Source organism: Oncorhynchus clarkii, chromosome 7 (genome assembly GCF_045791955.1).
Source record: "Oncorhynchus clarkii lewisi isolate Uvic-CL-2024 chromosome 7, UVic_Ocla_1.0, whole genome shotgun sequence".
Taxonomy (NCBI): Eukaryota; Metazoa; Chordata; class Actinopteri; order Salmoniformes; family Salmonidae; genus Oncorhynchus; species Oncorhynchus clarkii.
Window position 1 is genome coordinate 43,779,344 of NC_092153.1, and position 12,680 is coordinate 43,792,023.

The following is a 12,680-nucleotide window of genomic DNA, read 5'->3' on the forward strand; positions in this document are numbered from 1 at the left end:
GTAAAAAAAAAAATAATAATAATAATAATTCAAAGTAACACAATAACATAACAATAACGAGGCTATATACTGGGGGTACCTGTTCTGAGTCAGTGTACGGAGGTACAGGTTAGTTGAGGTAGTTTGTACATCTAGGTAGGGGTAAAGTGACTATGCATAGATAATAAACAGAGAGTAGCAGCAGTGTAAAAACAAATGGGGTGGGTCAATGTAATAGTCCGGTGGCCATTTGATTAATTTCTCAGCAGTCTTATGGCTTGGGGTTAGAAGCTGATTAACTATGTTGAAAACAACTCTCAGTATACAACTCTCTTTAGAAGTGTTTCCCACCTACCCCCCTTGTGTTCCTCCCGTGTGACTGTCATGGTGTATAGGTTCCCCCTCTCCTGTCTCTTGACTCTCCATTCATACCTTTTCTCTTAGAATGGCATCATCATACTGGGTGTTGACCTAGTGGAACCATTGTTACTAAACTGCCACTGAACCTCTTATTGTGAAATCTCCCATAAGGGTATGGTGGTTTGAGTCAATACTTGTTGTTAAGCCAGGAAGTTTATTTCTTAATTTGTTTATTAATATTTTCTTAAGGAGCAGCCCTATGACAAAGACTCATTCATAGCGTTTTGGAACATGACATAGACTATTCATTCCACACTAAGACAAACAGTTTTGAAATAACAAGATAAGGCCATAAAATGGGAAGGGTGGGGGAGCTTAGGTAATAAGCAAACCAAAACAGGGTTTGTTCAGTCATGTTATTGTTTGGACTGTATGGAATCACTCATCCACTGGCAGATGATTGCCATAGGCACAGGCGGGGACCACCAATGTGCTCTTAGTGTACGTTTACGAATGACCTCGTGTCGGATATCTGGCAAACACACGCCCTGTGAGTAAAGTATTGCCCTAACGATATGGCAGCTTGCTGTTCTTTATGGAATTGCACAACAGTTACTGGACATCCTGTTGACTCTTTGCTTTATGCATGGTGTCATCAAATACCCCTAAGCCATCTCAAACAGGATACAGTAACCATACACTCTTTGTTTGTTCAGCCTATTTTGGCAGATGACAGTTTAAGACACAAATACGGTATCGTTTCTCTTTGTTATTATTTATACAAACTGAAATGAGGAATTGAATCTTACCGCACAGTTGGTTCGTTTCAATAGTTGAACTGAGTGGAACTTGGTTAGGCTGCCCTTGGAAACCATTGGTGGTTAAACTCTATGGGAAGACAGCTGTTAAAACACTTAACATCAGACTGAGTTTCCCTTCCTATTCTACATAAGTTCTGCTTGAGTGTTTGAAGTTATTGATGACCTTTCTGTTTCTCACGTCAATGAACTCTTTCATGCATCAGTAGCCAAGACCTACGGAGCTAAGATCTCATCTACAATATTCAGCAAGTAGTCAGCGTCACTGCAACACTAATGATGAGTTTTGCTGCTCTGTTTGGACCTAGGTGATAATGCTTTTGGACTGAGGCGATGCGTTAGGATGACTTTTATACACTGAGGCAATGATCAGACAGATCAGCCTTATTCCCCTTTATTCAAAATCCAGATGTCAAAATCAAATTATTTGACAAATTCAATCTCTCATGACATCATAATTGTATTGTGCTCTCACATATGCGTTCATGGTGATCTGAGATTATACACTTCACAAAAAGGATTTGAACAGCCCTGTAGGCGTGTCTTTTATACTTTGAAAAAATTGAACATGTATAACATGGTTTATTTTATTTGTGTTGTTTTGTCTGATCCTTACTGGAATTGTTGATAGAGACATTTTCATTACAAATTGACATGAAGAATTACGTTGAGTTATCATTTAATACCAAACTGTGAAGGAAGTAAATGAGTAGAAGCTTGAAGAGTGCTATTTGGATGACAATCAGTTGTTCTCTTTATTTGAACCTTCATTTGTTTCTCTCGCGGTAAATTCTTTTGACATTAATGTTCAAAGTCTTGGAAGCAGTCAGACAGTATCTGTTATAAATTACAATAATGTGTTTGGGGAGGATATAACTCCCATAAATATAAATTTGATCCAGCGCTGCCCTCCCCTCCTTCCCCCAAAAGCCTCTCCTCTTGACCTGTGGAGCACGAGTGAGACGGCAATGTTCGCTCCGCTCTGTTCTCCCAGGTGCAGCTACCAGGTTGTGTGTGTGTGTGTGTGTGTGCGTATGTATCGCTGCTTGCCCCTCTCTGCGCCTGCCCTGATTGGCTAAAGTGTTTTCTGAGGCCCTGTGGCCTCCCAGGCGGCGATGTAACAGACTGAACTCTCATCACTGGAGAACATCAGTTAAGTTGTCCAAGAGAGGGCAATGGGACAGTGACAGGACAAATTTGTCGGTAATATGAAAGCAAAGAATGTGGCGAAGCATGAAGCTGCTCTTAGTGCAGCAACGGCACATCAGGGACAGCGGCAGGTAATACGCTCCCCCAGTCAGTGATTGATTTGGCCAGCAGCGCGACATTGGTAATAGTTCCTACAGCATTAGGAGGTAACATATTTTAGGCCTAAGGGGTGCATATCACTAGGCCAGTGATTACAGGAACATAAACAGGGGTGCACCAGAGGTCTCCGCCTGATGGAGCAATAAACTAATAGTGGTGTCACCGTCCCCCCATGGTATTGGCTCTGTGTGGAAAGCAACAGCAGAGTTGAAAGAGCCCAGAGGATAGGGGCTATTTTTTATTCTGTGGATGATGGCCTGCAACTGATGTCATTATGAACGTTAAATCAACTTTCTGCTTGCTTGAACATGGTCACCTGGGTACGGAGGTACAAGGACAGGAAAAGGTTGAAGAGCTCGGCCTGTCTGGATGCCAGAGCTACCTGCAGAGGTAAAATTGAGTTGCCAGGCCGGTGATCAATCAAGTGTCCCAACAACATACATTTTTTAAAGTGCTTGTCTGTATTTCCAACCTATAATGAGTGGAATAGCATTGTTGAAAAATGGGAAAATGGAGGATAAACCAATCCTGCATTTTTAAAATGGACGGACTGGGGATACAAAAAAGGATTTAGAGATCCAGTGTTCCTGTGTTTACCATTGAAATCAGATGCTAACTTCTCAGGAAAAATAGAACGCTGTTTGTCCAAACATAGAATACAATACTGTTTTGAGATTTTCATAGCATTACATTTTATTGTCATTTATTGTGTCATTATGAACAACCCTCGGTTTGAAGAGATCCAATGAGGACAAGGTAGTTTAATAACAGAAGGACATGGGACCAGGGGATAGAGTGGGAGAGAAATAAGGGGGTACGTTAGGAAGGAGACAGCTTGGTCCCAGTCCGTTACCCCTCTCATCAGAAGAGTCTATGGGACCTGTTTCATCTGAGTAAACAGTGGTGTCGGGGTCACCAGGACTGGCTGGTAATTGAGGGATAGTGGGCCACCCTGTCAGCCACACAGGCTAAAAATACATCGCCCACTGTCACTGGGCACCAAGTGGGGGGAAAATGATTGTTCCCACTGTTGAAGCACAGGATACTCACTCCACCAGTGACCTTCCCCATCCAGACAAATCATCATCATGGAAAACTTTCCCTCCTAGGATCATTCCCACCATCAAAACAACAACGAGACCTTAATAAGACAAGTGAGAAGCAACAACCGAAGGATTAGCATGCTTTTGTGCAAACAGGAACATTTTGGCATGTTTTGTCTGTCAGGGCTGTGTCCTTTGATTAAGGTACGTCAAAGAATGTGAGTGAGTGAGTGAGTGAGTGAGTGAGTGAGTGAGTGAGTGAGTGAGTGAGTGAGTGAGTGAGTGAGTGAGTGAGTGAGTGAATGAATGAATGAATACAGGCCAGGCAGAATATAGGAGAGCGTGTTAAAATATTTGAATGAGGAAAGACACTCTTTGGAACGTGGAAAGGTTATTGATTTGTCCTGCAATCATTTCCTGCTCTTTGATATGCAAACGATCTAGTGTGAATTTACAGCAATCCTATCAGACTCATTTCACAGTTCTTAGTCCCTGTGTCTCTCCAGAGTCCTTCGCCTCATTAGGCCAATGTTCTCCATTACGAGCATAATTAAAATCTTCAGTAGCTTATCAAATTAAAAATATTTTTTGCTGATCGTATTGAGATCTTCACTTCACAGTTATTTTCCACAACAGGAATAAATTAAGGCTAAGCATTTTGTATTACGATCTGGCGCTTGAAAGGGCCACTTCTCGTATCTATAGAGGGAGTGATTAAAAAGGGGGGAAATCCGGAGAATATAAACCCATCCCGAGATAAGCATGTGCAAATCATCTTTCATTTGCCATTGCTCATTTTGAGAATGGATTTAATTAATTGTAATGTTAAACGAGTGGTCTTGCACATCCAGTTGAATTCACAGCATATCCTAAGGGTATTTCAGTATGTTTTAAACATGTGACTCATTTAAGGACAGATCTGAATACCCAATACAAATTTGCACACATTCCCATAGTGGATCTTTCAATATGACATAAAAAAATATGAGTTAACCAAATACATTTTGGAATGACAATACAAATGGCTAGAGAACATACCCTCACGGGGGGGATTTTTTTATTTTTCTTATCAGCTTTTGCCTCATTTATGTCAAATGAAAGCAGGCTTCTCCGGCGCGGTGGTAACAGACACTGTACATACAGACACATACACATATACATTGTGTGCGAACAATGGCTGGGTTCTCTTAGAGATGGTGTACAGACAGCAGTATCCTTCCTGCTCCCCAATCTGAGGGTGTCAAGGATCGCTGTCAGTCAGCAGGAGAGACAACATGCTCTCTCAGTGTATGTGTTCCAACACACGAATGTCTTGTCTTCAAGGGATTTTTCCCCCCTTCTTTCTAAGGCTGCTGTGTGAGATGCAGTGTGCTTGACTTGTTAAACGAGGTTTAAGTCTTCTGTGTCAGTTGGAGGCGGTGCTGAGCTTTAAGTATTTTGCACATTAATGCGCTTCTGAGGATATTACCCCAGGGTCCTGTATCTAGAGAAGGTGGGGTGGTGTGGGCTGTTTTGGTTGTAACGTTGCTATTGTAAACTTTTTGTGTGTGTTCTGCCTCTCCTCTTGTTGGGGAAATGATGGTGATTATTCAGATTTCATGCCTTGTCTGGATGTTAATTATTTACTGTGGGCATGAAATGCGTGTGAATGCCAGGGATTTGTGTATACGAACACGCTTCAGATCACAGGGAGAGAGCGGGGGGGAGCAAGCGCTCTCAGTGTATTACCCTGTAGTGGAATATTTTTTAATTAATACTCGGCTTTGTTTACAGACCCTTTGATTTAATTATGTGATGAAGAGAGTTGGATTAGCTGCTAATTGATTTAGTTATCCAATTTGTTTGTTTTAGGCATGATTCCAGCAGAGCTTCAGCAGCTGTGGAAGGAGGTGACGAACGTGAAGGAAGAGAACAGCAGCAGCAACAACAACAGCCACCGTGGCCTGGACCTGTCCTCGCCACAACCCCCCAAGAACCCCCTCCTCAACCAACACGCCTCCACCAACGGACAGTACATGAGCCACTCTCTGAAGAGAGAAGGGTGAGTCTTTCTCCCCCCCTTCCACCCGAGCTAACAGCTTCCGTGGAACATGCTGGGCACAATAGAGTTTATTACCAGGGAATGGGTTGTGCCCGAATGTGTTGCGAATGAAGTTGAGCTCATTGATTTATCATTAAATATACCACAGATTATGATATTCGCAACAATCTGACATCTTTTTCTAAACTGGGGTACAACTAGGCATGTCCTTTCTACTTTATGAAAAAAATTCTAACTGGAACTCATTATGTGTGACATTATCTTTACTGTCATCTTTGACTAAAGAAAACAGGAGGCCTACATAGTCCCCATTTAAAAACTGCAATTCCTTGAAGGGGCCTAAGTTGATGGACATGTTCCCATAGGGCTTTGCCCACAGATGAATATTAATTTATAGTTTGTAAGTACCTTCCTATTTTCATTAAGACGCAGGCTTGTTCTGTGTTTCGGAATCCAGTTGGGGATTGCAGTGAAACACCTGGGAGCGAGGGAATGATTTCGAGTTTAGATTGCAGTAATGAAAATGGGATCAGCACACGATTAATTAGAGGGTCAAGGGTGCTGTTATTTCAGTTGCACTTAGGAAACTGCAGCTGTGACTTGCAGGGCTACGTTTGGTTAAATAAAATTCAAATTACCAACGGTCCTCTCAACAACAGAAAAACACACACCCAGCCACCTTTGCTTTCCCTCCGGATTTTGACGTTTCTGACAGTATGTGAAAACATATTGCAAATTCCCAATACAATACAAAGAGACAACTAGCCTTCCATAGGTGTGGCGTTCAGAACATATTGAAGTCGAGCAATTCACACTGATGTACTGTATTCTTTAGTTAAATAATCATTAGCATCATGTATATTACATAACTAAATAAAAAAAAACACATTCTAACTTTAATTGGAATATGTGTCAAACAGAGACCGTTTATTGATGATATACATATACATATGCACATACATGATGTACAAAATACACTATCAATATTTGATGTTGATCTGATGTAAGATCGACGTCAGACAAACCCTCTTTTCGTTGGTGACTTGACGGGATATTTGTAGGTTTCCCTGGGCCTCTGTGTCTTTAAGGAAGGAATTAATTTGGCATCCAACACGTTGACTTGTTTTCTTGCACTGAGGCGCTGATCTCTGGATTGCTGGTGAGGAGCCTCCAGGCGCCATGAGCTCACTGCACAACATCTGACTTGTTTCACTGATCAAAACCTATGTGTCATTATGAAAGCACTGCAGATGAAAACACGTTTAGCACTCTAAACCATCAGGCCTTGGGAGGTGGAGAAGGGTTCAAACACAGGCAGATAAATAGTTCTCTATGGTGGTAGTGGGGAGATACAGGCCTGCATGGAGAAACCTGGCTGAGTAACTGACTATCTCACTCAGCTATAGCTTAACTTGGAATGCCTTATTTGGAAAGGAAATAAATGCTATGTGTTTTACTGATTACGGGATACTAGTTCATCACATGCGTTTGTTTCAATATAATGTGAGACATTTTTAGGTCAAGTGGTGTGACAGTGTTTTGACACTCCTTTCGTACATGTTGACGATGATGTCTCACAGAATGTCCACATTTCACTGAGACATTACATGGGAAAAACCGCTAGATCCACCTCTATCCTTTTCACACACTGTCTCAGCCACGTACAGCACACACAACCCCACACAACACCACAGAACACACAGCAAGCTCCAGACACCTCTCCTAGCTCAGTGCAGACAGTATCCACGGGCCCTGGTGCATTCAGTCTGCTCAGTTAGTCAGTCTGAGCTCTAGCCTCTGTGGCTGAAGATTAATCAGAGGGGAGGATATTGACACGCTCGCTTCATCACCTGCTTCAGATATGACCAAACAACAAGTCCCAGCTGAAACATTGGAGAAGACTTGCATGAGAGGCTGCCTCCGATGCCTTGCGCTCCCTGTCAGAGATTAAAGAAGACGTCAACAGCAGTTTAACACACGCTCCAGTGAAGAAGGCAGTCTGGGGTTGAATATTCACAGAGTATCTTAGATCTGTCAGAATCCCAAGCAGGTGATTTCTCAGCCGTTTCTCTGTTCTGTGCTGTGTGTGGATGGCAACACAACGTTTCCAAACGCCTTTTTCAAATATAGATGAATGATATAAATGAGAATTAAAAAAAAAATCCCTATTAAACACCGTATGATGCCAATTTAGATTCATACAACTACCAAGAGCATATTCATCTCTTTTGATGATGCGGACTCCATTCTAATCAGAATCCTTGGGAGAAAAAAATAAAACATCTGAAATATTATTAGGCATGATTATTCCATACAAAGCTATAAGAGACGTCTGTGTTATAATCCAGGGATTTGAATAATCAGGTTTTAGATAATGACCTGGACTGGGTGTAAATAGAGAGCATCCACTCATCCCAGTGCTGAACGTAATGAACTTTTAATTGATGTGGTTTTGCAAGTCTTTTTGTCATGCAACAGAAACAAGCCACTCTCATGGACCTATTTTCCCGGCCGGGCTCAGATTGGTTTACAGCAAGCCCTAAGTACCATGTAGTTAGTTTCATGTGTCATATAAAATCTGCCCAGGCACAGCGACGCCTGCAACTAAAACCTTAAGTGCATCCACAGGCATCATTCACAGGTCTTTTAACTTCCGTCTTAAGGAAGGAGGAGAAATTCAATCACTGCAGAGACGAGACGTTGTTCCCACTTTTAGCAGCCTCCAAGAGCCCTCACTCGTAGCAGGACGGACAGGGATCCGGACTGAATACACCCCAACATGGTGAACTGTCGGTTAGTCAGACTGGTCAGAGCTTTGGGATGTGAGGAGAGAAAAACCCCTGTGAGCCAGGTCTCTTTGTTCAATGATTTGCTTATTTAAATGCAATGTATCCTATCTGTACCTGACGTCAATTCCCCATCCCTTTACTGCACTCATTTTGTACAAGAGAGAGAGGGAGAGCGAGATGTGGAGGGAAGAAAGAGCGAGAGCGAGGGAGAGCATCCTCCTTACAAAGCATTTGGCCCACTTACTTCCCAGCAACCATCAGTAACCACAGCTCAGGGACTTCAGCTCAGCAATCTGTTAAGGAGATAAATAATCTGATTTGGCACGACACTCCCCTCTCTCTCGCCTTTAATTTGTCTTACACCCGGAAAATGATAATTAAATCATTTAGGGGTAAACCCTTGAGTGGCAGGAGATATGAGAGAATAGAGTTGGGGCAGTCATCGATACTCACTCTGAGAGATGATAGACCTTATTGTGACTGGCTGTACAGACAGACCACATCCAGACTCTGACCCAGCTTGGTAGACACATCCATCCTCTTTCTGTTTGGTAGCAATAGACTGACTGCCCCAGTGTACTGTATGATCTTACTTAGCACCTTACTTAGAAATAGACTGATTGTGTACAGTGTGCTCTGCTTGTGTTTTTGCCTGCAGTATGGTAGGCCTATGTGTTGGTGTTTACAAAGTGCAACACCTGGAAGATTTGGCCACATTCTGTCTAGGTAGAGGAGCTTTTTGTTCCTATTCTATGCAGGAAGCAGATGACACGGTTTCCCTCATTGCTGTTACAAGATCATTAGAGTTCTCTTCCCCCAGGCAGCAAGGCAGCCTGACAATAATAGCATTCTAACAGACCTGCCCAGGGTGCGAGTCACATTTAACTCCACCACAGGATCAGAGAGAGAGGGGAGAGAGAGAGAGAGGAGAGAGAGAGAGAGAGAGAGAGAGAGAGAGAGAGAGAGAGAGAGAGAGAGAGAGAGAGAGAGAGAGAGAGAGAGAGAGAGAGAGAGAGAGAGAGAGAGAGAGAGAGAGAGAGAGAGAGAGAGAGAGAGAGAGAGAGAGAGAGAGAGAGAGAGAGAGAGAGAGAGAGAGAGAGAGAGAGAGAGAGAGAGAGAGAGAGAGAGAGAGAGAGAGAGATATGAGGAGCTGTTTTTTCTCGTGTAGTACCGAATGAGCTCACAATAGGGAGAAATCCCACAAACTTCAACTATTACACTAATGTAGCTCATTTTGTGTAAATTCTGTCATTTACCACTGTTTAGTCATTTGCCGTTTAAAAGGGCGCTTCTGCCACCAGCTCCTTCCAAGCTCTGTGCTCACCGACTCCCAGCGCCCACTCCACAATTCAATATCTTATTAATACAGAATTAACCAATGTACCTCCTCCGAAATAATTAAAAAAGGATCTCTTTAAATAAAAAAATCAGCAGTAGCTTTCAACAGTCCACACATTTCCTTGTTAAAAAGTCATTGTAATAGATCTTCCACCATCTATTTATTAGCTGTATCAAAACAGAGGTCTTAATGCGTATGCATAATTCATCATTTATTTTTCTTTTCTTTCTTTTTTTAAATATGTCTGACTTTTGAGGGGAAAAAACTGTTAACCACATTCATGAATGCTTCACTGCTCCCTAATTGTAATGCAATTATCACGTTATGAACAATGTGAACTCTTAAGCAAGTAATTATAACGCAAGAAAAACCTTTGACGACCCTTAAAATTTCCTTCTTGAAGTACAGCTTTACCAACATCTATACAAATTTGATTTTAATCTGAACAACGGCGTAGTTTAATCCTGCAAAATTGGCACACCCCGGTTTTATATTTTATATATATATAAAATGAAAGATTAATGAAAGATTGTTTCTGTAATTGTATGCGTTAGGATTGGTTAAATTGTGCAGAGGGCTTTTCAACAGTCATCCTTAGGAGAGCAAATAGTATCCATATGAATCAGACAATAGTGGTTAGACTGAATGCCTAACGACAATACTGTGGGGATTTGGACCTAATGAATCTTCCCTTGCCCTCTCTCCCTTCTCAACTCCTGCAGAATGGCTCATTGCGTAAGCAGCAGTGGTGTGCTAGACTAGAGAGCCACTAGCAGCACAGGTGGTGGCAATATAGGACAGTCCCCAAGACTCTTGTAGCTGACACTTGTACAGTGTCTGTGTCCATATGGCACACTGTCTTGTTTTCTAACACACACCGTCTACACGCGCAGGCCTCTGCGTTGTACTGTTTCTGGTTATACTCTGTGTTTCCACTTGACTTGCCATATGGAAGATTTTGTGTAGTTTGTTTTTCGGGACGGTCCTGGTATTTACAGCAGATGTTGTGAAGCCGTAAGCCTCTCCTCAGCTGTGCAAGTGTTTGGTCCCTTCTGACGTCGGTTGGTCCGTCCGTCGATCGGTAAATCATTTGCTAGCAGACGGGGGTGTTTGGTGTTTACTGTTTGTGCACGACAGGAGGCTGGCAGATGGATTTTTGTTGTGGGACTGGCCAGCCCGTTCCTCCAACTGGGTTCTGGGATGGGGCTCAGCGGTCAGGGCGTCTCAGGGAACCCCTGGCTGCCTGGATCAAAGTGGGCTGCTACTCGTATCACTGACAATAAATAGTGACATATTGGGTCCCTCTCACAAGGGCTGCCCCTACGAGGGCCGCAACCTCCAGCCAGAGAGGAAGCATAGATCACAAGGCTCACACTGCCCACAGTTCAAAGGTCAACACAAAGACAGGCTTTTGTGTTGAGACACCACAAGGGGAATTCTCTCCAAACCCATCAGCATCCTCCACTTCAAATGGTGTAGTTCTGTATCATCAGCCATTAAGACATCCTCCACAAAGGGATTGTTAATAGGCAGGCATTAATACCATCTGGCTTTCTCTTACAGATCAACGCTAGACGACCACCACCACTCTCACCATAGTCACCCGCTCTATGGGCATGGGGTTTGCAAGTGGCCTGGATGCGAGGCGGTATTTGAGGACTTCCAGTCATTCCTAAAGTAAGTTTACGCTGCATCTCTCTGCAGTATGTTATGTAAAGTACCATCAAAAGTTTGGACACACCTACAGTACTCATTCCAGGGTATTTTCTTTCTCTTTACTATTTTTTACATTGTGGAATAATAGTGAAGATATCAAAACAATGAATAACACATATGGAATCATGTAGTAATGACACAAATGTAAAACAAATCCAAATATATGTTATATTTGAGATTCTTCTTGGCATTCTCTCAACCAGCTTCATGAGGTAGTCACCTGGAATACATTTCAATTAACAGGTGTGCCTTGTTAAAAGTTAATTTGTGTAAATAATGGTCTCATTTGAGTCAATCAGTTGTGTTGTGACAAGGTAGAGGTGGTATACAGAAGATAGCCCTATTTGGTAAAAGACCAAGTCCATATTATGGCAAGAACAGCTCAAATAAGCAAAGAGAAATGACAGTCCTGCATTACTTTAAGACATGAAGGTCAGTTAATACGGAAAATGTAAAATACTTTGAAAGTTTCTTCAAGTGCAGTCGCAAAAACCATCAACCGCTATAATGAAACTGGCTCTCATGAGGACCGCCACAGGAAAAGAAGACCCAGTGTTACCTCTACTGCAGAGGATAAGTTCATTAGAGTTACCAGCCTCAGAAATTGCAGTCCAATTAAATTCTTCACAGAGTTTAAGTAACAGACACATCTCAAAATCAACTGTTCAGAGACTGCGTGAATCAGGCCTTCATGGTCAAATTGCTGCAAAGAACCCACTACTAAAGGACACCAAAAAGAAGAAGAGACTTGCTTGGGCCAAGAAACACGAGCAATGGACATTAGACTGGTGGAAATCTGTCCTTTGGTCTGATGAGTCCAAATTTGAGATTTTTGGTTCCAACCGCCTGTGTCTTTGTGAGACACAGAGTAGGTGAACGGAGGATCTCTGCATGTGTGGTTCCTACCGCGAGGCATGGAGGAGGAGGTGTGATGGTGCGGGGGTGCTTTGCTGGTGACACTTAACCAGCATGGCTATCACAGCATTCTGCAACGATACGCCATCCTTTCTGGTTTGCGCTTAGTGGGACTGTCATTTGTTTTTCAACAGGACAATGACCCAAAACACACCTCCAGGCTGTAAGGGCTATTTGACCAAGAAGGAGAGTGATGGGGGCTGAATCATATGACCTGGCTTCTACAATCATCTGACCTCAACCCAATTGAGATGGTTTGGAATGAGTTGGACCGCAGAGTGAAGGAAAAGCAGCCAACAAGTGCTCAACATATGTGGGAACTCCTTCAAGACTGTTGAAAAGCATTCCTCATGAAGCTGGTTGAGAGAATGT

At 42.6% G+C, this 12,680-nt stretch overlaps 1 protein-coding gene across 9 annotated transcripts in view; it reads left to right on the forward strand.

Moving 5' to 3' along the window:
* Positions 1-12,680, forward strand: part of LOC139413348 (forkhead box protein P1-B) — a 208,293-nt gene that overhangs the window by 173,050 nt on the left and 22,563 nt on the right. For all 9 annotated transcript variants that reach the window (XM_071160598.1, XM_071160596.1, XM_071160600.1 and 6 more), the window contains 2 exons: positions 5,360-5,549; positions 11,241-11,354. In XM_071160598.1, coding sequence (XP_071016699.1) covers positions 5,360-5,549; positions 11,241-11,354 — 304 coding nt within the window. The remainder of the gene's footprint in view (positions 1-5,359; positions 5,550-11,240; positions 11,355-12,680) is intronic.